The following is a 25,398-nucleotide window of genomic DNA, read 5'->3' on the forward strand; positions in this document are numbered from 1 at the left end:
CACACACACACACACACACGCACTCACTTCTCAAGACACATAGAAAACCAACACACAGGTGTGTGCGCTCACGCGCGCAAGCACACACTTCCTAACTTGAGAAGTCACCCACAAGAGTAGGAGTACAATTCTTCCACCCCAGGGATCCCCTTAAAGCGCTTGACTCCCTATTCTACCCTGTGACAGTGAAGCGCAGCTCACTGCCTGTCCTGTCTCCCGGCTGCAACACTTGAAATGGAAGAGCAAGAGCTCTTGGATTTAAAAGGAGGATTCATTTATGCTTATCTGAGGCTCTAAAGAGACAATAATGCACAAAACAGACACAGCCCCAACCTCCAGGCAACAAATATCCGAGTTATCCCACGAACCTGTGTACTTCCACCTGAAACCGGTGGCCAGTGTAGGCTCACTGGCCTCCCTGCTTGACAAGCTGAGCTGAGCTGAGTGAGCTCTGAAGGACAGGAGGGCATTAGCGGGTCCCTGAGTGGGTCCATTGCAGGCAGACAGAGGCAGCGGTTGAGAAGAGCTTAGTTTCTTTAGGAAGGAGAAGGAAGGCAAGTATCTGCGGCAGCGTTACTGGGGGCGGAGGCAGCACTCCCAGTGTGATCTGTGAAAAAACAAGTGTGATCTGCGGATTCGCAGACTCAGCATCGCCATCACCTGGGAACTCCCTGGAACTGCAAATTCTCAAACCTCACCTCAAACGTGCCCAGTCTGCATCGCCAAGGGTGGGAGGCTCGGGAAGCTATGTTTTAACAAGTCCTCCATGTGACTTTTAACCACTCCAGGTTTGAGAATCCCTGATCTAGAAGTAGAGGGCCTCCAGGCCTGACAATCAGCTTGCAAAAATCCGCGGAAGTGAAAGCTATATAGCACTGTTCTCTGTGCACATTGTTAATGTTCCGTCAAGTCAGAATCTATTCACAGCTGACCTTCCAGTAAGATTTCAGAGACTGTAAAAGGCATGGGAGGGAACTGCCCATCTTTCTTCCTCAGAGCAGCTGGTGGATTCACACTGCCTGCCTTGGAAAGGTCGACAAGGTGACTCTTCACCCACTTAGCCATCAGGGCTCACTCTGCAAACATGGGGTCTTCATAAGTTGGAACCAACTATGTACTAGAGCAACTGGTTTGTTTTGGGGTGGGGTTTTTCTTTAGTTTGGTTGGTTAGTTGGTTTTGTTGGTGTTTTTGTTTTTTTTGTTTTGTTCTGTTTTGTTTTGTTTTGTTTTTGTCTTCAGGTCCCTAAGCAGGAAGAAAGTCACCCTGATGGAACTGAAAATGGACAAGGTCACAGCAAAGCCTTTAAGATTAAATTAAGAGCTTTCCATGTTACCTTAAAAACAATGGACTTCAGCAACAAAATGATGCACTTGGTTATGTTTAAGATCAGCCTCTAAACAAAACAAAAAAAATTATTCTTAAAAAAAATTATTCTTACCAAATCACTAGTTTAAAATAAATTCTGGCAGTGAAAATTAAAAAAAAAAAAATCAGCCTCTGTGTATGCTAACCTCGAGGCAGGAGGATCAAACCCACCAGCCACTCTGCAAAACTAAGAGAAGACAATGTGTTCCATAAAGGTTTATAGCCATGGAAACCTTATGGGCAGTTCCACCTTGTCCCACCAGATTGCTGTGGGTCAGGAGTGAAATAACAGCAGTGAGTTATGTATATAAATTGACTAAAGAGACACAGGAGGAGAGGCAGGACAGCTGGACATCTGGTTCTGGTGTGGATGGGAGAGTGGATGGTGGGCCATTCACAGAGACCAAGATTAAAGGAGTGGTCTGTGACATGGGTCATGGATTCAAATTCTGACAAGTTGGGTTTAAGGTGGGAATGTCTGATAGCCCAGCCTCAGGGAGAACAAATAACCCTGTTTTTAGGGAACAAAGGACGGTGAACCCTACTGAAGGTCAAGATGGGGGAGAGATGAGTATCGAATCCTCGCTCAAGCGACAGAGAACAGAATCAGGTAGTTTGAAGGGGACAGGCCGGGAGCCCTGTGATTGCGTGGGAGTGGAGCCTATCATACACTCTATCTTTTTGCCTCTAACCAGGGACAATCTCCCATCCAGAACGAGATGGCTTCCTTGCTCCCTAGGAGAGATCTTCCCCATAGGAACTAGCGTGACTCCTGCTCCCATCTCTCCCAGCCTCAGTACTGGGCCTGCTCCTATCCACAGTGTCTATGGGATGCAGCAGAGGCTCCCACAACTCATATAGGGATGCTGAGACCTTTCTATCCTTATCCACGCATCTTTTGAGTCACAAATTCCTCTTTCATGATGGGGCATGCTGGACTAGTGGAGAGGGGAGATGATAGAGTCTGGGCTAGGGTCAGTTGGGGCTGGACCACCTCAGAGATCAGATGGGCAGCCAGGAGCAGGGGAGGGGGCACTTCAGACACAGCCTTGGAAAAGGCTAGATGGAGGGACCCGTGGAACATCTGTCAGGAAAACCTAGAGCTAACGACTGCCCTGCCTGTTTCAGGAGAAAGTTCCCCACAAGCAGTTCAAGGGAAATCTGCCTGCCTATCTTCGCCTGCCCTTTTGGAGGACCTGCATATGGAGCCTTTGGGGATTGCTGAAAACTTCTGGGGACCCACAGGGCCTGTGGCCACCAGGATGATTGACAAAGAGAGGAGCCTGTACCGGTAGGTGATGAGACTCAGCCTGTCCCGCTGTACCACTCCACACTGGTTTCCCACACAGTCAACGCCATACCCAGTAGGTCCTGTCCTCTTGTCAAGCCTCTTGTCAAGGGAAAGGTCTGAGCTACTGGGCCTGTGCATTTACATTATGGACCAAAGAAAATGTTGGTAAGAAAATGTCCAAATATACCCAAGAATAGAGCGTATTTTATAGTTACTGTATACTTTCCACAACGTTTTGCCACGTACGGTCAACTTTTCATCTTCTCTGCTTTTTATATTGTTGCTTTTGTTGTTAGGTGCCATTGAGTCGCTTGAGACTCATAGCAACCCTATGTACAAGAGCCCTAAACCCTGCTCTATCCTGTGCCAACCTTATTGTCTCTGAAGCACCTATCCTCATCACCCCAGTCACTGAATCAATCCATCTCATGCAGGGTCTTCCTCTCTTGCACTGTCCCTCCACCCTACCAAACATGATGTCCTTCTTCAGGTACTGGTCCCTCCATGTAACATGTCCAAAGTATGTCAAACGAAGCTTCAGAATCCTTACCTCCAAGGAGTAGCCTGGTTTCACCCTCTCCAGGATGAACATTTTTGTTCTCCTAGCAGTCCATGGTATATTCAACACTCTTCTCCAGCACCACAGCTCAAAGACATCAATTCTCTTTCTAACATCCCTAGTCTTTTTCCAGCTCTCTGACACACAGCAAGTGATTGCAATGACCATGGCCTGGATCAGGAGCACCTTAGTCTCTAGATTGATGTTGTTGCTCTTCACTATTCTGGAGAGGTCCCTAACAGCTGACTTTCCCAATGCAATTTGTCTCTTCATTTCCTGCCTACTGGTACGAAGAGTGTTGATTGTGGAGCCAAGCACACTAAAACTATTAACAATCTCAATCTCTTCACCATCTATAATGATGCTGCCTATTGGCCCAGTGGTGAGAATCTTTGTTTTCTTGATGTTGAGTTTCAATCCATATTGAAGGCTACAGTCTTTGGCCTTCTGCAGCAGGCACTTCAGGTCCTCCTCAGTTTCAGCAAAAAGGATTGTGTCATCTGTATAACGCAAGTTTTTTATGATTCTTCTTCCAATCCTGATGCTACATTCCTCCTCATACAGCCTAGCATCTCAGATGATCTGTACATAGATTGAAAAAGTATGGAGACAGAATATATCTCTGGCAGACACCCTTTCCAATTTTGAACCATGCAGTGTCTCCTAGCTCTGTTCTGACAATGGCCTCCTGGTTCAAGTATAGGTTTTACATAAGCACAATCAAATGTTCTGGGTTTCCCATTCTTCTCAGAATCAACCAGAATTTATTGTGATCCACACAGTCAAACGCCTTTGCACAGTCAATGAAACACAGATACACATTCCTCTGGTACTGTCTGTTTTCAGCCATGACCCATCTAACATTAGCTATAATATCCCTAGTATTGTTATTTTAAATCCAAGACACTGCATGATTTTCTCCTTAAATATAGTATTATGCATTTCAAAATGTGAAAGTAGACATTTTCTTTCATAGCTATAGCCATATTGCCATTACCACACCTAAGGCAATTGACAAGTCTTTCATATCATCTAAAATCTAGTTTGTATTAAAATTTGTTCCATTGTCTAAAATGTTTTCTTGCAGCTGGTTTGTTCTAGTCAACATCCAAACAAAGTCTAACAAGTTCCACTCATCATATTTTGTTTGTTATATCTCCTAAACATTGTCTAAATGCCTTATAAGATATTCTTTCTTTTATTAATGTCTGCTATTTATTAAGGACTGTATAAATGACTGGGAATATTAGGATAAATACAACAGCCCTCCCCTCTAAGTGTGTACAATCTCAAAATCTATAAATGCCTATCAACATAATATTCATCTTTTATATAACATTTTTATCATTCACCCAAACAGTTTCTCAATACATTCTCTCCAATGGGGAGATGTCTCCTATTTCATCGTCATCTTAATGAAAGCTTACCATTCCTGGTATGTTAAGCTCTTGGGAGCTGAGTAGAAGATTTCAAAGGGCAGCGTGGGAAGACAATGCAAAGTACTCTAATGAAATATGCAAAGTGACTGAACTCGCTCACCATTTCTTAAGCTGAAGGAAATGAAGAACAACTTCCAGCCTCGAGTTGCAACATTTAGGATGATTTGGGCAGAATATGAAATGATATAGGAAGCATTAATAGAATATCTCAATCACAAAAGGACAAATACTACATAATGCCTGTTATAAAACAGGACTGACATAGAGTTTAGGGGGAAACTAAGAAAAGAGGAGATAAATAATCTATACAGCATTGAAATAGATGAGAGAGAGAATTGTTTAAAAGAGGTATATGATTAGATGTTATTTGCATGGCAAGAGTCCAGAATAAGAGCTGCACAGTAAAGTGGACTTGGGGATAAGAGTGGGAATTGTATAACAATGAAAGAATTTTTTTTTATTCTCAAAGAGAAAAGTGAACTAGGGTGGGGAGGAGTGGACAGTGAGGAAAATGTGCAATAATGAATTAATGGAAATCCAAGTTCTCTATAATCTTTCATTAAAATCTCAATTTTAAAAAAGGAAGATGGAGGGGAGCTCTGGTGGCCTAGTGGCAAGAAGCTGCACTGCAATCCCAGAGGAACACGGTTCGAATCCACCAGACGCTCTGCCGGAGAAGGAGGCACAATATCCTCCTGTACCAGTCAGATCTGATTTGATGGTACACGCACACAAAATTAAAAATAAAAAATAAAAAAAGGAAGATGGAAGGAGTATACAGAGTCACTGAACCAGAAGAAATTGGCTGACATGGAAGAATTTCATGAACAATGTATGATCAAAAGCCTGTGGTGATGAATGAGGAAGTTCAAGCTGCTCTGAAGGAATTGACAAAAATCAAGGTCCTAGTAATTGACAATATACCAATTGACATATTTCAACAAACAAATGCTGCCCTGGATACACTCACCAACTTGTACCAAGAAAACTGTAGGACAACCACCTGGCAAACTCACTGGAAGAGATCCATATTTGTTCTCATTCCAAAAAAAAAAAACAAGGTGACTGGATAGAGTGCAGAAATTATCAAACAATATTAATATCACATGCAAGCAAAATCCTGCTGAAAATTATCCAAAAATGACTGGAACAGTACATCAACAGAGAACTGCCAGATGTGCAGGCTGGGTTTAGAAGAGGCTGTGGCACTAAATATATTATAGCCAACGTTAGGATCTTGGCTGAAAGCAGAGAGTACCAGAGGAATGTCTGTGTTTCATTGACCATGCAAAGGCATTTGACTGTGTGGATCACAACAAATTCTGGCTGACTCTAAGAAGAATAGGAATCCCATAACATTTGATTGTGCTTATGTGAAAACAATACTTGGACAAGGAGGCCATTTGCCAGAACAGAGAAAGGAAACACTGCATGGTTCAAGATCAAGAAAGGTTTATATCAGAGTTGCATCCTATCTCCAAATCTTTTCAATCTATGTGTGGAATAGACAGATCATCCAGGAGGCTGGTCTCTATGAGGAGGAATGTGGCTTCAGGATTGGAAGAAGACTCATTACGTCCTGCGTTATGTAGATAACATACCTTGCTTGCCAAAACTGAGGAAGACCTGTGGCATTTGCTGCAGAAGGTCAAGGACCACAGCCTTCAATATAGATTGAAGCACAACATCAAGAAAACAAAGATTCTCACCACTGGGCCAACCGACAACGTCAAGATAGATGATGAAGAGACTGAGATTGTTAACAGCTTCAACTTGCTTGGCTCTACAATCAACACTCTTGGCACCAGCAGCCAGGAAATCAAAAGACAATTGCATTAGGGAAATTTGCTGTCAAGGACCTCTCCAGAGTACTAAACAGCAACAAGGTCAGTCTGGAGACTAAGGTGCTCCTGATCCAGGCTATGATTTTCACAGTTACTTGCTATGCAACAGAAAGCTGGACAATGAATAAAGATACTAGAAGGAGAATTGATGCCTTCAGGTTGTCATGCTGGAGAAGAGTATTGAATATACCCTGGACTGCTAGGAGAACAAACAGGTTCATCCTACAGAGGGTGAAACCAGGCTCCTCCTTGGAGGCAAAGATTTTTAAGCTCCATCTAACATACTTTAGGCATGTAGCAAGGAGGGACCAGTTCTTGAAGAGGCACATCATACTTGGTAGGGTAAAGAGACAGTGCAAGAGAAGAAGATCATGGATGAGATAGATTGACTCAATGACTAGGGTAAGGAGAGGGAGTAGGTATGTCAGAGACAATGAAGTTGGCTCAAGACAAAGCAAGGCTCAGAGCTATTGTACACAAGGTCTCTATAAGTCACAAATGACTCAATAGTACATAACAACAATAATATTACTCACAGCCCTATAAAATGAATGCTATTATTTTTTAAAGGGAGTATATCTTTTTTTTTAATTTTTATTTTATTATTTCTTGTGGGTGTACTGTCAAATCAGATCTGACTGGTACAGGAGGTGTTTGTTCTTCCTTCTCCAGCAGAGCATCTGACGGATTCAAACTGCGTGCCTCTGGTATTGCAGTGAAAATGAGTGCTATTATTATCCCCATTTACCTATGAGGAAACTGAGACCCAGGAAGGTGGGATGGCTTACTCAGGGATTTACAGTCAGAGAGCAGAAGAGCCTGGACGCAATCTAATCCATCTTCAGGGTTAGCCCTTGGTAGAAGCTCACTGAACCTGTGTAGAGTAATTCAGTGCCTGCCTCTTGCTGTTCTCCCCAGAGTTCACTTTCCTGCAGCTGGCTCCTACCACTGGCCCAACACAGGTCTCCGCTTTATAGTGAAAGGGGAAGTGACCATTGAGATTGAGATCTGCAACTGGGGCAAGTTCCTCAATGAGTCTGCCTCCCAGCACAACTGGATGGTGGCAGGACCTCTGTTTGATATCAAGGCTGAGCCAGGAGCTGTGGCCGCTGTGTACCTCCCTCACTTTGTGGCCCTCCAAGGTAAGCAAGTGAGAGAGGGAGGAGAGGCGCTGATAATCATGGGCCTGCAAGGGACCGGAGGACGTCCTGGGGAGGGGTTTTATGGCCTCCTTAGGGAGACTGAGAAAGGATTACAGAAATGGAGATGAGATTTATTTCCCTCTTTATACAATGCTCTGGACATGGGTTTTATGAAGCGTTTGTCTCCCAACCTCATAATTATTTTTATCTGATCTTGTAATTCTCCTTAAATAGAAACTAATCTCCTCCATTATAATAATTATATTTATTACGTATTCTTTACATAAATAGTTATCATTGAGGGTTTCAGCAGGAAACAGATGATGTATTTACTGAAATTTTTGAAACAATAGTTCAAAACCATGAAAGTCTAAAAAAGTAAGGCTGGATAGACTATCCTTTGGGAACCAACCAGGAATTTAGGCAACTGGAAACAGTGAGAAGCTATTAACAACTTCTATAGGGAGCTCTGGTAGCTTAGTGGCAAGAAGCTGCACTGCAATCCCTGAGGCACATGGTTCGATGCCACCAGTTGATCCACGAGAGAAAGATGAGCAATCTCCTCCCGTGTGATTAACCGCCTTTGAAAACCCACTGGAGGGTCAACTATGGGTCGATTCTGACTCTACAGTACACCACAACAACAACATAGGTAGGAAGAAGACAAAATGTTAACACATCCCAGCTGGTACTCAGTGGCCAAGTGAGTAGGGAATTGCACTGCCAACTCAAAAGCACAATTTCAAATCCGCCAGCTGCTCCACGAGAGAAAGATGGCCAGTCTCCTTCTGTGCAATCTATGGCCTCTGATAACCTGCTGGAAGGTCATCTATAAGTCAGGTCTGGCTCAATGGCAATTATAAGTAACAGTCTAGTTAAGAGCTATTGCCATAGGAGAGGGATGTGTTTTTTCAATAGGAAATGTCATCATAAAGGGTACCATAAAGGGTACTATAGATATCTCAACCTACAGAGATAAACATTTCCTAAAACTTCGAACAGGTAAAACTCCATGAAATATAAGTTCAAGTCAAAAATTTTACAAACAACAAAGGAGGCACAATACATAAGAACCAGCACAAATTTGAAGTAACATAATCTGTCCCAGAAAGACTTCCGGGCATTGACATTATCAGACACAGAACATAAAATGATTATGCTTTATATACTTAAAGAAGTGTATTGTTTTTAAAATAAGAAGAGAGAAATCATTCCAAATGATAGCTCAAATATGGACAAGAATGGACAGCAATTAGAGAAAAATTAAATTAGAGATTAGTGTGAGAAAGCCTAGAATGTTGAATTTTAATAGATAGAATAGAAATTTCCAGAAATTTTCAGAATTGCTAAGCACATTCATAATTCGTTCTAAGATTAGTAGCAGATCAGTTACAAGAAGCGGGAAGTCAACAGCATCCCAAATATTTGCTCTACTGTATAACTCCATGATTTCAGACATCACCATTGCCTCCTTTGGTCAATTACCCTATTCCTCTACGTCTCTTGGGTGTGGTGGTTCGCTGGAAGATCCCACAGTGACTCAGACTGTCAGGGGAATGACTCACAGGACTAGATATGCAGGGCAGTTTTGTGGAGAATGGTGAGTGCTGGAGACTGTCATCTGCAGTGCAGCTGGAAAGCACGTGTCCCAGAAAGATAGAAGTTAGTTTGCCCCTTGACAAGGATGCAAGAGGCCTTTGGGTCTTACAACATGCATACAGGTAAGGCATTGCCACCTATTTCATGGCACTAACCACCGTTTAAAATATTTCAAAATTATTTTGTTAATATGGAATTATATTTTATTATCTAACTAAATACTTAGTAACTATATATTATTTTGTTATATAGCTGTAATATAGGATTTTTTTAAATCAGCTTCAGACTGTTAATAAGACAATGCTCTGACAAACTGGCCATTATTTTTTTTTTAAAAATACACCCCTGTATAGTGAGCAAATTACATATCAGATCCATTGTTATTCCATAGACTATACTTACAGCCATATAGTTTTTATTATTAACATATTAATTTTTAATACTGTGCCAGTAGCATGCATATTAAATTATTAGTGCAATTAATCTTTATAAATTTATTAATCACTGCATGAAACCATGTAATTATTATAAGACTTAATAATAAGGAGTAATCTTATAGTCTTAAAAGAATTCTTCTAATAATTGTAAATTTAAAAAATCTTAAATAAGATTATTCCTTATTACGATAAGACCCTTAACCAGGGAGATTGACACAGTGACTGCTGCAGTGGGCTCTTGTGTGTCAGGAAGTGTGAGGATGGCACAGGATAGAACAGAGTTCAGATTTTTTGTTCATAGGGTCACTATGAGTCATACTGGACTTGACAGCACCAAACAACAATGACAACAACGCACAAATTAGTGAAAAGAAGAAACGAAAATAAGGAAAATAAAAAGTAAAGAACTGTATAGTTTCCAAGATAGGAAAAGCTCATTTGTGGAGCTGTGAAGGCTCAGCCAACGACTCAAGCCATATCCCAAAAGGACTGTGCCAGAGTAGGGGAGACACAGGACAGGACCAAAAGGAACGCAACACTGTCCTGGCCTGGGGCGGAGGTGGGGTGGGGGAGGCTGTTGGAAGGAATAGAGAGTAGACAAGGTTATGTAGGTGTTCTTTAGAGAAGGTTCCAGACTGAAGCAGAGGAGAAAGGAGGTGCAAGTTAACTGCTAAGGGCTGAAGAGGCCCATTAACATGGCGAAAAGCTGAATGACGCACAGATGGCTCAGATAACAAGTGAAGACATGGTGGGATCCGGTGGCCTAGTGGCAAGAAACTGCACTGCAATCCCAGAAGTGCAAGGTTTGACTCCACCAGATCCTCTGCTGGAAAAGGAGGGAAAATCTCCTCCTGTACCAGTCAGATCAGATTTGATGGTACACACACACACACACACACACACACACACACACACACACTAATTTACTTAATCTTTAAAAAAAAAAAAAAAGAAACACGAGAAGACACATTACTTTTCTCTATGTGACAGTTTACAGGGTTTGAATATAGACACTCCAACCCCTATCCTGCCTCTTTCGTGAATAAAGACTTTGATCCAGGGGGTCTGGGCAGTCTGTCAGGGAGAAGGGGCCTTGGCCAGTGGATTCTAACCTGGGGTCTGCTAACTCCAAGGTGAGAGCTACCGAACTCTCACCCTCATTCCTGGCCCACCCAAGCATACATCCTGCAGCCTTCCACAGATCACATTGAAAATTCATCCTGTGTCTGCACAGGGCTTATTTCCCTTTGATTCTGTCCACAGGGCAAGAAACAAAAATAGCGCAGAGGCTGCTATTCATTGTCAGTGCCATGGCCAACTTAGGAAACCAGGCCCTGGGGCCTAGCCAGGCCCCTTCCAGGAATCTCAGCTGCCTGCTTTCTGAGCGGCAGATGTTTGCCATCCTGGAAACCATGACCTCACTCCCTAACACCGGTCTAATTTAGGACCAGGGGACTGTGATCTCCTACATTGAGTTATTACAGAGTGAGTTTTTCCACTAGATAGAACCTATGCTTACAGCATCTCAGGTTCCCTCCTGTACCTAACAGACTCCTCCGCTTTGGGTATTCACACCCTCCTGCAGGACTGGGTACATCAGTGGTGGGGTCCAGTGCAAAATGAAAATGTAGATGCTCTTGTTTAAAAAGTATCAGGAATTTCAAAATGACAGCCAAACCAAAATTCAAATCTTTTGTCATCGAATCATTCTGATTCTGAGGGATCCCATGTGTCATGGAGTAGGACTGCTCCATAGGATTTTCTGAGCCATAATCTTTGTGAAAGCACATGCTTGCATTTTGTCTTGTAGTACCATTGAGTAGCATTATTCTGCCAGCCTTTTAAGTTATTGTTATTATTGTTGTTATTGTTGATGTTCTCGTGTTGTTGTAGTTGTGTACCATCAAGTCAGAACCAACCCATAGCTGACCCTCCAGTGGGTTTTCAGAAACAGCTAATCGCACAGGAGATTTCCACCCTTCTCCCATGGAGCAACTGGTGGACTTGAACTGCGTGCCTTCAGGATTACAGTGTGGCTTCTTGCCACTAGGCCACCAGAGCTCCCAAAGGATTAGGTTATAAGATGAATATAAACTGTTTGTGCCACCCAGGGACCTAAGACAGTGACAAAAGAGCAATAGACATCAAGTACAGGATGGTCCTGTACAACTGCATAGTCCACATACATATGAAGCTTCTTATTGTTCGGTGCTGTTGAGTCAATCACAACCCATAGCGACCCTATGAACAAAAATCTGAACCCTGCTCTATCCTGCACCATCATCACACTTCCTGACACACAAGAGCCCATTGTAGCAGTCACCGTGTCAATCCACCTGGTAGAGGGTCTTTCTTTCCTTCTCTGACCCTCTACCCTTCCCAGCATCTTGTCCCTCTCCAAGAAATAGGCCCTCCTAGCAACATCTCTAAAGTATGTGAGGTGACACCTCATCATCCTTGCCTCCAACGAGCACTCCGACTGCACCCTCTCTAAGACCTATCTGTTTGTTCTCTTGGTCATCCACGGGATGTTGAATACTCTTCTCCAACAACACAGCTTAAGCATGTCAATTCTTTTTCTGTCATCCTTATTCATTGTCCTGCTCTCAGATGCCATATGAAGCTTACTCTCCTTTTTTTTTTCTTGCCCCCACCACCGCTAACTGCTCTCCCTTTTTTAATCACACACACACATTCCTGTCTGTCTTCCCTGATGAGCTTGTCAATTAAAGTGCTAATTTCCTCCCTGCCGTCATCATTCACTGATTCAGAATGAACCAATGTAGTTATTTGCTAAAAACTATAGAGTAGCCATTGTAGGGTTCAAGGATGTACAGAGAGGCAAAACATGTTCAACCGGTGATGAATGGGGTTTCATTGCTGCTGAGGCAGAACTGAGCTTCCAGGAGGTTTTCATGAGGCTGTCAATCACAAGGGAGGAGATTCCTTCTCTTTCTCCCACAGCCCTGCTGGGGGATTTGAACCCCCCAAGAGATGCCCCCTTTGGATTTGCAGCTCAACTCCCTACAGATTGCACCACCAGCATTCACTGATTCAGGTTTTCAGGGACCTTGTACACCGCCCAGTCCTAGATGACCAAACAGGTGACACGCTTGGCTACCAACCAAAAAAGTGACTTGAGGGAAAGGCCTGGCAATCTACTTTTGAAAAATAAGCCACTGAAAATCTTTGGAGTATAATCAATTCTGCTCTGGTATACCATGAATCAGAGTGACTCAAATACAGTGGGTTTGCTTTTTAAGATGTAAAGGTCATTGTTGTTGTTAAGTACCATCAAGTCAGAGCTGACCCTGCAGCAGGTTTTCTGAGGCAGTAAATCCCATAGGAGGAGATTTGCCATCTTTCTTCCACGAGCAGCTGGTGGATTCAAATACGTGCCTGTGAGGTGTCAGCGCAACTCCTTACCACTAAACCACCTACACTCCTTTTTAGATCCAATCCTAACTACCACAAGTAACTAGAATCAACTGCATATTCATAGGGCTTGGCACACTGTAAATTCTCTAGAAACGTTTTCCCCCCATAAACTTTTATTTTAAAAAACTCTAGAGTCCTGGTTCTCAGAATCTGCTGCAGAAATACTCCTCCCTCATGATGGGAGAAGTTTTGAATACTTCTAATAAGATGACTCACTTGTCTCTTCAATCAATGATATGTGCTCCACTTACCATTCAAGTTTCTTCCCCTTTAAAAGAAGAGCTTCTCTGGTTTTCTCTTCTCACTCCTATCTGTCAGCACAAATATACAGTCACGCATTAGGACTGGAGAAAGTGATTCTCCCAGTATTTTCCTGGTATCAGCTCTGCAAGCCAGCATCTAAGAAACAGTCTCTGCAAAGTGAGATGGTTAGTCACATTAGTAAAGAATGTAAGTTCGAGATGTACAGACCCTTCTCAAACTCGGGCAAAATCATTTGGGACAAGAGCATCTCTAAGCACCAGGGACTGTGGTGCAGCGTTCCAGTCCTAGTGCTGTTGCTGGGTGGATGACTTTGAGAAAATCACTTTCCCTTCACGGTTTCAGTCCCTGTATCTGGAAAATAACGAAGTTCCAGTATGGGGAGGAAGAGAGGAGACATGCCGACTTAATGTCACAAATAACAGAGCAAACTCGCACCATCCCTTTGAAAAGTGACTTGACAAAGCACAGCAAGTCATGAAAATGTCCCCGGCCGTTTGTACACTATATACTTTTCCTCATCCTTTGGTACTTGCTGATTCTGAAGCAGTAACCCAAGGGAAATAGGAAAACTCTGTGCAGAAAATTAGTGCATTGTAATGCTTGCTATTTATCATGGTGAGAAGTCAAAAACAGCTTCACTGCTGCAAAAAGAGGAAAATCACAGGGTGAAACATCCACCAGCCAGAATCACACTTGGTCACTAGAAAGTTCTGACAGATGTTCATGACAATTTAAACCAGTTAGGGGGGAAACAGGAGACCAAGCTACATATACCTCAATGGAAATGTGAAAATACATTCTTGCAGAGAAAGACTGTATGTAATAGGAAAGTAGAAGTGGGTAATAGCTGTATTATTTGATTGAGGGTTTATAAGTGAATTCTTCCTTATTCTATTTAGGTTGTGGCATATTATTTTTATATGACAAAAAAAATTAATAAACTGAAGTAATCCTCACCATGGACACTTTTGAAATTACAATCACACTGTGTTGTTTTACTGTTGTTCTCCCAGCTAAAGAGCCTGTTCAGCTTGCTGGATGCTCCAGTCACCCAAAACCTATCTGTTTTCACAATTGCTCAGCAATACAGGGATAGGGCCAAGACTCCTGGCCTCTAGTCCAGTGTTTCTCTCACCTCCAGTGCTGGTCAGAGTACTTAGATGTGTTCTGACAGAGTTCTTCTTTGAAGAAGCCCTTTTTTGATTAACCTAGCCAAAAAATAAACAGATGTAGTAACTCTGAGAAGTGTGAACCCCAAAACATTTGATCGTGCTTATGTGAAACCTATACTAGGACCAGGAGGCAGTCGTCAGAACAGAGCAAGGAAACACTGCATGGTTCAAAATTGAGAAGGATATATACCAGGGATGTGTCCTGTCACCATACCTCTTCAATCTGTATGCAGAGTAGATCGTACAGGACGCTGGGCTCTGTGAGGAAGAATGTAACATCAAGATTGGAGGAAGACTCATCAACAGACTATGTTACACAGATGACACAACCCTGCTTGCTGAAACTGAGGAGGACCAGAAGCACTTGTTGCAGTAGATCAAGGACTGCAGTCTTCAATATGGATTGAAGCTCAATATCAAGAAAACAAAGATTTTCTCCATTGGACCAACTGGCAGCATCATGATGGATGGTGAAGAGATTGAGATTATAAACAGTTTTAGTTTGGCTTGGCTCCACAATCAACACTCTTGGTACCAGCAGCCAGGAAATTAAGAGACAATCTGCTTTGAGAAAGTCTGCTGTCAGAGACCTCTTCAAATTACTGAAGAGCAATGATGTCAGCCTGAAAACTAAGGTGCACCTGATACAGGCCATGGTCTTTGCAATCACTTGCTATGCATCAGAAAGCTAAACAATGACTAGTGATGATAGAAGGAGAATTGATGTCTTTGAGTGGTGATGTTGGAGAAGAGTATTGAATATACTATGGATGGCTAAGAGAATGAAAGGTTCATCCTGGAGAATGTTAAAACAGGCTGCTCCTTAAAGGTAAGGATTTGGAAGTATCATCTGACACGCACTGGACATATTGCAAGGAGGGACCAGTCCTTGGAGAGGGACGTCATGCTTGGGAGAGTGGAGGGATTGGCACAAGAGAGGAAGACCCTCAATGAGAGCAATTGATTCAGTGCCTGGGGTAATGAGGGTAGGTGTGTAAGAGACAATAAGATTGGCACAGGATAGAGCAGGGTTTAGGGCTGTTTGGTCCTGTGTAGGTCACTATGCGTTGCAGGCGACTCAACAGCACATAACAACAAGTGCATAGACAAGAAAAGTTTAGGCAGAAGGCTCTTAAAAAGAGTGGCTAAGAGATGCTGAGAAACCAAAGACATAGCCAATGTTACACCAAAAGGTATCTGGACATCCCTCTGCTGAAAACACAGCCATAGCAAGATCCTCCCTCACTGCCAAGTTGACCTCTATCTTTTCACCTTACTTCACCTTCTCTAGACTCAGGATCTTAATTAGAAGCAACAAAATCTTGGTCACACCACTGTGTCATAGCTGTCAAGTAGTAGCAACTGCTTCCATGAGATGTTCATCTTGCCTCCTGCCAAAACCCACAGTATGGTAGCATAAGGAATTGAGGTGTCTTTCCAAAAGGTATTTGAATGGTGGGTGGTCAAACACATAACAGATAAACACAGCTGCTCGTCCCTCCATTTCCCCACTATCCCCTCCTCCTTCTTGCTCTCTACCTCCTTGAAATCAGATCTGCTCCTTATCACTCAATGGCCCTTATAGTTAAGAGCCCACAAAAACACAGGTAATGAGCCTTATGTTCAATATATGGTGCTGATCTGTGTTTGAGCTTGGTTCAAGAAGGTCCCTGTGGTGCCACTGTCCTAGTAACAAGTATTTCCCATAGCCTGCAAAGGCCTCAGTCAGGTATGTCCTTCTTCATGGTGAGTTCCCCCAGGAAGTCTACTGTGCCTAAGCCCTGGGAGCCGACCACACAGCCAGAGCCTGACTCCGTGAGAGCACTAAATCTATGTTGCTTTATCTGTCCTTTGACAGGGGGTCATGTGGACACCTCCATGTTCCGAGTGGCCCACTTTAAAGAGGAGGGGATGCTCCTGGAGATGCCAGCCAGAGTAGAGCCATCTTCCACAGTCCTGGAAAACCCCAGCTTCTCCCCCATGGGAGTCCTACTGAGAATGGTCCACGCGGCCCTGCGCTTCATCCCCATCACCTCCACGGTGTTGCTCTACCATCATCTCCTTCCTGAGGAAGTCACCTTCCACCTCTACCTTATCCCCAGTGACTGCTCCATTCAGAAGGTGACTCTGAAGACCAGAAGGGTCGGGGCACAGTAGGCTGATAGAAAGCATGCAATGAAGCCAGAGAGCCCTCTCTAGACAGGTCCTCAAATTGGAAAGAGGGATTGGACTCATAAGTCGAAGCCTTAACAAAAACCAATGATCCTGTCCCTTGCTCAGCCATGGACTGGTCTTCATTTCCACACCACTTAAGTTCCCTGCATCAGGTCTCCCTGGCTCTACTTGGAGCTCCATCATTACTTCTGGATTATCTTCTGCAGCCTCTTTTCTAGGAGCCAAAGGATGAGAGGGCTTCATGCTCATATCTCTAGCTTTTCCTCAATCTGTAATCTTCTCTAGCAAAGTCCAAATTCCCACCCTGAATATGGAAGAGGCCAATTATGGAAATGTCTGTACAGAAGTGCATGGGGGTCATGATGGATGCCAAGGTGCTATAGGCTCTTCTCCCTGACAAACACACCAAAGCATCTCTTAACATTTAGAGCAGACTCCATAGTGATGACTCTCTGAGTCAGACACCCCTCTTCCCTACCCGTTAGCCACTGATCTGTATGTTCTTTAGGCCATCGATGATGAAGAAAAGAAGTTCGAGTTTGTGCGACTAAACAAGCCACCCCCTCTGACTCCACTTTATATAGGCTCTCGCTATGTCGTGTCTGGCTCAAATAACCTGGAAATGATCCCGGAGGTGAGTGGCCTAGATGTTCATTCCTTCTCTGGGGTTGGAATCCTTCTGGAAATGCCAAGCAGAGCAGGAATCAGAGCTTTCCCATAGATGGAATGAATTGGGTTGAGCAGAACAAAATAAGATTTAGAAAAGTGGAAGTATTTCAAAGATTAGGCCATGGTCTTTGCTATCACTTATTATGCATCGGAGAGTTGGACAATGACTAAGGAGGATAGTAGGAGAATTGATGCCTTTGAGCTGTAGTGCTGGAGCATATAGTATTGAGAGTACCATGGACTGCTAGGAAAACAAACAGATTCATCCTGGAATGCATTAAACTGGGCGGCTCCTTGGAGGCAAGGATTCTGAGGCTCGGTCTAACATAGTTTGGACATGTTGTGAGGAGAGACTGGTCCCTGGAAAGGGACATCATACTTGGGAGTGTGGAAGTACAGTGCAGGAGGGGAAGGCCCCCTATGAGGTGGATTGATTCAGTGACGGGGATAAGCAGAATGGGTGTGTCAGAGACAGTGCAATTGGCACAGGACAGAGCAGAGTTTAGGGCTGTTGTACATAGGTTGCAATGAGTCGCAAGCAACCCGACAGCACATAACAACAACAACAATAAAGAAATTTAAAAAAAATACACAGAAATTTGTTCCGGAAAAATTATGGAGGCTGGAAAACTGAAATCAGGGTATCAGTAATCCTAATTCTTTCTGTAGACTCCATGCCTCTCTCCCAGCTTCTGATGATGGCCAGAAATTCTTCATCCCTTGGCTTGTATCAGGATAACTCTAGTTTCTACCTGTCTTCACATTACCATCCTTCCCAAGAGTCTTTATATCATTCTCTCTCTCTCTTTTTTAAGCCAGTCAAATTCAGCAATGGAGACACTATATACCCACTTCAGTGACACTAATGTTAATAGCTTCTGATAGCCCACTACCATCAAACTAGTCTCTTCTTCTTTTTTTTAATAAAACACTAATCATATTGGACTAAGGCTCTTCTTACATCAATATAGGGAGCTCTGGTAACACAGGCAATAGTTTGCTACTAAACCTCTCTGGTGGTTCAACTCTACCAGCTGATGGTTAGGAGAAAGATTAGCAATCTCCTCTCATGCCTCCAAAAACCTGCAGGAGGATCAATTATAAGACAATTCCAAATCTACAGCAGTGAATGAGTAAGTGAACTACTTCAATATGACTTCATGTTTATGAATTCTATCTTCAATTACTCTATTTCCAAATAAGGTCACATTCATAAATAGTAAAGGTCATGGTTTGAATACATCTTTGTATAACGGGAGTGTGAGCATTATAAGGTGTCAATTCCTCCTGGTTAATGACTCCCAGGAATACACTTACAGGTGAACAAGTTGGGCCTGTGATTCACTGTGGTGAAGTTGAACACATACCATGGGGAACCATGGTGTGATTCAGTAAGAGACTGTTAGAAAGAAGCAATTATAGGACTTGGGCCTTGGTTGGGAAGACTTAAGGAGACAGAAAATTGCTCTGGATCAGTGTTAAAAAGCAAGAGCAATTGTATGAATAAGAATCTTAATAAATCTCAATAAACTGAAGGCAAAGTACAGCAAGGATCAACTCAACAAAACTCCTTGTTGTGGAGCTGGAACCAACTCACAGCTGACCTTCCAGTGGTTTTAAGGGAGTCTGTAAATCACATGGAAGGAAATTGCTCATCTTTCTCCTGAAAAGCCACCCGTGGATTCAAACTGCCAGAGAGACACTACCTTTGGTCTCGCAGCAAAACTCCCTACAGATTATGCCACCAGACATCAGAGCAAGGACAAAGCTGTAATTGCTGAAGGCAGAGTAGTCATTAATTTACCGAGAAGAACTTGGTGTTTGGTATTTTGTGAGTTGCCCAGTAACCTTATCTAAAATGCATGTTCTATAATAGTCTATGTGTTTCCTACTACCAAAGGGGCCCTTTAGAGTAGTGAGAGAAGATCTTCACCCTGAAACCCACAGCGTCCCTTTTCAGCAGGAAGTAGATAAGAGAATACACCATCCCCTTTTCCTTATGACTCAGGGTGAAGTCTCTCTCAGGGAGGAGTGATAGGGAATGGCAAAGGACACACTGACAAAGAAGATTAATCAGAACTGGCTTTGACAAGCACTGTGGCATTTGGACAAGAACAAACTGGGAGGAGGGTAGAGAGAATAGTGCAACAATGAATGAATGGAAACCCCAAATCTCTGTAAATGTTTATGAAAATTAATAAAATATAGGGGGAAAAAAAGAAAAAAAAAGAAAATGCATGTTCTATGGCATTGTTGATGCTGAACAGGAGAATAAATAACATGTCTCAGCAGTAAGCATCAGATCAGTTTGTAACAACATTGAAGTCTAACTACAAGCATCAAATCCGTTCCTGGATATTAGGAGCTGTTTTCTGTTAGGTTTTTTTGTTTATTTGTTTGTTTCAGCTCTCACTCTCCCCACCATCAACACCACTTTTGGTCTAAACAGATGAAGCTGGGGCAGTGGACATCAATTGATAATAATACTTAGATCTTCACCATTACTGAGCTTTTGCTCATTAGAATCAGTGGTTTGTCTACCAAATGTATTCTAAGGTGAATTAGAGTTCATCTCTTCCCCTCTGTTGTAGGATGAGTTGTTAAACAATTTGTTGCAACTATGACTATGCTATAATATTATTTAAGACTTTTGGAGGTCTGGTGGACCAGTGGTAAGAAACTGCACTGAAATCCCAAAGGCAGGCCGCCGCCGCCATTTTACCACAATAAAGAAGCTTTCAGCTGCAGCGAAAAAAAAAAAAAAAAAAGAAATCCCAAAGGCACACAGTTCGAATCCACCAGACGCTCTGTGGGAAGAGGATGGGCAATCTCCTTCTGTGAAATTTGCTATCACTGAAAACCTGCGGGAGGGTCACCTAGGTTGGTTCTGATGGCACACAACAGCATCAAGGCAGAATACATCAGTTAATTATAACATAGCTCAGGGAAAGGTTGCTATGAGTTGGCACTGACTGGACGGCAGTCGGTGCATAAGAATTAGATCTTTATTGACAAAAATGGTCCAAATTATACTTTTGTGTGAATAAGTTTCAATGGCATTATGTACCACATCACATTTATGTTTAAAACAAATACATATGCACATAACATGACCATGTATGCACAAAATATGTCTACAAGGATTTGGGTTTCAAAAAAACAGTAAGTTTCTTTTTATTTTGTGTTAACATTTACAAAATAAATTGGTTTTCATTTACTCACTCAAAACAAAACAAAAGTAATTCAGGGTTTTTGCAGCAGATCTCAAAGTCTGAGATTTAAATTGTGTCCCATAATACAACCAGGTCTGTTTTAGAAAGTCAGATAGCTTGTTTGCTTTCTCCCTAGTCATACCTGTTCTGCCTGCCCTATAATATTGGTAGAAGTGCATCAGAAGTATTTGCTATAGTGCAGATTCCCCTTAGGATAGCTATTAAACTTTTATAGAAAGGATCAGGAAGGGGGTATCTAAAGCCAGCAACTTAATCAAATTAACCAAGTTCAGAACATTGACTACGTTCTAGGGGAAATTGATGAGAAAATTTTATTCCCTGCCTAAGTACTGTAGGGAGACCATGGAAAAGTCAGATATAACAGGATTGAGACAAGAGAGACTAGATGTGTCTTTTAAAAGGTAGCAAAGTAAAATAATAAGCAAAGATTATTGTAGAAGAAATGGTATTGAAAGATTAGAAAAATCAATCTTGTTCTTAGCGGAAGCTGCCCACCTCTGACTTAGAATTCTGAGGAACCCTCAGTCTAAGTTCCCCAGATGGAATAAATATTTACTAGTTAGGAAGCTGTTGTTATGTGTCATTATATCAGAGCTGACTCATAGCTGCCCCTCCAGCAAGTTTCAGAAGCTGAAAATTGCACAGGAGATTGCCCATCCTTCTCCCACAGAGCAGCTGATGGATGTGAACGCTTGTTTGGTTGGCGGTGCAACTTCTTCCCACTTGGCCACCAGAGCTCTCCTAATAGAAATAAGAATGACAGAAGAAGAATTGATGCTTTTGAGCTGTGGTGTTGGAGAAGAATATCCCATTGAATCCTTGGAGAAGAATATCCCATGGACTGCCACACAGACAAATATATATTGGAAAAGGTGCAACCAGAGTATTCCTTTCCAGCAAGAAGAATGAAACTTCATCTAATGTACTTTGGGTTTGTTGTTGGGAGAGGCCCATCCTTGTAAAAAGACATTATGCTTAAACATGATGGTGGAGTGGTCATCAAAAAGAAGAAGAATTGATTCTTAATGAGCTCAAGTATATCAGGAATTATGTTGATGATAGCACAGGGTAGGACAAGGTTCAAAGGGTCCAGGGTTCAATGGATCCATAAGATCCATTGTTAGAGTTGCTACAAATTGTAGTTGACTTGGAAGGCACTTAACAACAACAAAAACAGTGAGGAAGAATGACATCCCTGTGTGGTGCAAATGATTAAGCACTCAACTACTAACTGAAAGAATGCTGGTTTGAATCTACCTAGAAGCTCTTTGGAAGAAAGGCCTGCCAATTTACGTCTTAAAAGTCATAGCCAGTGTGTTGCCTTGATGACAACTGTTGTTACCTTAATTAGGAGAAAGTAATGCATATATCTTGAATTCGAAAACATGACTCCAAGGATCAATGAGTTTTACTGCTACATCATTTGTTAATAAGGAATAAGAATCAGGATTCACTCACTCAACAAACATTTATCAAGGGTCAAGTATGTGTTGTCCTCATCACTGTAGAAATTTCCAGAAACAGGAAAGACTGATCTAAAGATATGAAGATTACATCCTGGTACAATGAGACTTCCAGTAAATAATTTTTAAAACCATTTAAAATAATAAACAACAGAAGACACAAGGTCATGCAAGAGAATGACTTGGCCAACTTTAGACACCTCCTTAAGGAGGTGCTATTAGAGTTAAGCCCTAAGTATAAAGAAGACTTCAGGCACCTGGAGATCTATAGGAGAGCATTTTTAGGAAGGACATGTCAGAGATACAGAGCAAATGCAAGCCCTTCAGGTGACTGAAAGGAGGCCAATGTAGTGGGGCTTGCTTAGTAAGAGGTAAGAGGTAAAAGTCTCCCAAGCCTTGTTGATTGACGCTAATAGGGAGTTATGGATTTTGTTCTAAGTGTAATAGCAAGCCATCCCAGGATTTGAAAAGGGTTATAGCAAGACTTGGTTTAAAAAAGAAGCCTCTGGCTTGCTGGGTAGAGAATGAATGAATGAATGATTAGAGGTCAAGAATAGAAGCAAAGCCTTCTTACCTCCTCTGTCTGTCCTTGCAAGTAGAGTGAGGCCACTGTGGAGCTCCACCCATCCCAGTACAGCTCTATAAAGGAACCTTCCTGACAGCCATCCCCAGAAGTTCCACACTCTGTGCCTTCCTCAGAAATGACGTCACTGGATTCGCTTTCATCCTCCTGATGATCCCATTGCCTTCAGAGAGTGGTATAGTTGGAAATAAAGGAGTAGAATTTCGCACCTGTACTCAACATGGGGGCTTATGCTTCTTTGGTTGTAAACCTGGGTGGTCATGGGTTGCATACTATCACAATATATTGTCTTATTGCACAAAAAAAAAGAATAGAAGCAGAGAGGTAAGTTGAAAAGCTATGGTAAGAGTTGATGATGGCTTAGCTAGGGTGGTGCAGTGGAGACAGAAAATAGCTGATGGCGTTAGGGTATATTTTAGAGGTAGAGCCAGCAAGATGTGGTGACTTGGCTATATATGGAGAAAGAAGGGACGGATCCGAGGCTGATGTCTACATCAGGGATATGAGTACTCAGTGAATGGAAGCGACATATATTAAGAATGGAGGGTGGAGAGAATGGTGCGGCAATGAAGGAGTGAAAGCCCAGAATCCCTGTGAATGTTCATTGAAACTAATAAAATTTAATAAAAAAAAAAAAAAGAATGGAGAAAATGGAAGAAGAAAATGTTTGGAAGAGAGCATGGAACCAGGAGTTGTGTCTTGGATGTGATTTAAGAAAGAAGACAGCGGGGAGGGATTGTAAAACAATGAAAGAATTTTTCTTTTACTTTTCAAAGAGACGAGTGAACTGGCAGGGAGAAAAGCGCAACAATGAATGAATGGAAATCCAAAGTCTCTGTAAATTTTCATTAAAAGTAAGAATAAAAAAATGAAAGGAAAGAAAGAAAGAAGACAGATAAAATTTTCTAGTGATTGAAAGTGAGTAAAGTTTAGGATCCATTGAAAAGTCAGGCTTTGGGATAGGAATGAAGGGTTTGGCTCAAGATGGGGAAAACAGGAGATGGTCTTGGTTTAAAGATGTAAAGAGTAGAAATTTTGAGGATGAATATTGTTCTGTGTCAGACTTTTAAGGAAACAAATAGTTTCTGAAGGCCTGATTTATTTCAGTGCAAGACTTAGTTGGATCACCCCTATGGAATTGAGGTGAGGAAAAAAGGTAATGGGTAGGAAAGGCCTCGCCTATAGGATAAATGGTGGCTTCTGATACGATAACTTGCTCTGCTTCACAGGAACTGGAGCTCTGCTATCGGAATCCTGGACAATCCCAGCTCTTCTCTGAATTCTATGTTGACCACCTGGGATCAGGGATCAGGCTGGAAATGAAGGACAAGAAAGATGGGATTGTGGTGTGGAAGGCTTTGGTGAAACAAGGTAAAGTTAGGGTAAATTTGAAAATCCAAGGGTAATAAAGAAAGATAATAAAGCAAGAAAGCCTATAAAGGGGGCAGGGGAACATTTTTAAGTTGATTTTTCAAGTTAGGTTACAAGCAGTATGAACAGAATTTAAACTCTTGTCAATATGATGCTAAGATCTATGCTCTTTCCCATGTACCATTTGTCTCCACACTTTCTTGATTTAATAGATTTTAATACCTACAAGGCCTTTGCTAAAGCTTCACATAATAGCTTGGATGTGAGATGAAAGAGTAAGTAGATGGTCTTGTGGTTTTTTGGATAAAGCGAACTTTGGCAGCACCAGAGACATGCCCTCTAGCATCATTCATAGGGAGACAATGGGGAGTGAAATAGGAATGGGGGAATCCGCTTGACCTCTTTATTCAGCATACTTCCCCCCCTCTAAGAACCAGAATCTCCCCAAATATCCCTTCCAGGGGCAGCCAGCCAGTTCCAGCTGTTGAGCTATAGTAAGACTAGCCCTGAGCTACTACAAACAGACTTCCCGTTGTGGTAGAAGGAGAATGATATTTACTCAGTCTGGATTTGGGTGTAGTCATAGATGGAGAGCAAACCAACTCCAGTATCATACTTTGGTTTGAATTCTGCTCTGGCAGTTACTTGTGTGATCTTGGGGAAATGTCTTATTTGAGTCTAATAGGCCTATAAAACCCTACCTTGAAGCACTGTTGCAAAGACTCAATACAGTATCATTTATACATGCCTCATGTGATGGCCCCTAATAAAGAGAAGCAGTACTGTTCTTTGTCCTCATGTTAAGTCAATATTTCCCTTCTGTAAGTCTTAACTCTGAATCTTGGAGCTCACAGAAGAAGCCCATCAGAAAGCCCTTAGATACCTGAAGGTTAAAGTCATGGCCCCCTTTAAGTCACTTCTTAGGCAAATTCAACATCTGTATGTCTTTCTGCCATTTCCTTTTGTATTATGATTATAAGTCTTGTGCCATCTCAGCCATCTTCCTCAGTAGATGCTCCAAATATTGTCTCTCGTGAGAGTAAGGAGGATGTCGGACATCCTCCTCCTTCCATCCAGATAGTAACATAGCTTGAGCTCCGTTCTTCTTATGCCTGGCTTGTCATACTCTGAGCTCATGGTGACTGGAGGTCTACTCATACGCCCATGCCTTTTTCACATGAGCTGCTGAGAATGTCCCCTTGTTATCCTAACACAAGTAACCATTTAAGCCCATTCCGTTTTTGTTCTTTTTGAATCTTGTTCCTATTAAAATTTACCAATTACTGACATGTGCTGAGATGTTTTCTTTTGATTCTTTTACCATCCCATTTCAGAACAAACAGATTTGACCTG

At 42.3% G+C, this 25,398-nt stretch overlaps 1 protein-coding gene across 1 annotated transcript in view; it reads left to right on the forward strand.

Moving 5' to 3' along the window:
- NLRP1 (NLR family, pyrin domain containing 1) overlaps positions 1-25,398 on the forward strand; it is a 72,471-nt gene that overhangs the window by 45,126 nt on the left and 1,947 nt on the right. Inside the window, exons 8-13 of the mRNA XM_006899804.1 lie at positions 1,888-1,976; positions 2,408-2,657; positions 7,418-7,641; positions 16,410-16,672; positions 17,235-17,360; positions 23,904-24,045. Of these exons, the coding sequence (XP_006899866.1) occupies positions 1,888-1,976; positions 2,408-2,657; positions 7,418-7,641; positions 16,410-16,672; positions 17,235-17,360; positions 23,904-24,045 (1,094 nt within the window). The remainder of the gene's footprint in view (positions 1-1,887; positions 1,977-2,407; positions 2,658-7,417; positions 7,642-16,409; positions 16,673-17,234; positions 17,361-23,903; positions 24,046-25,398) is intronic.

This window comes from Elephantulus edwardii, unplaced genomic scaffold (assembly GCF_000299155.1).
Source record: "Elephantulus edwardii isolate Elephantulus edwardi_28Jun2011 unplaced genomic scaffold, EleEdw1.0 scaffold00267, whole genome shotgun sequence".
Taxonomy (NCBI): Eukaryota; Metazoa; Chordata; class Mammalia; order Macroscelidea; family Macroscelididae; genus Elephantulus; species Elephantulus edwardii.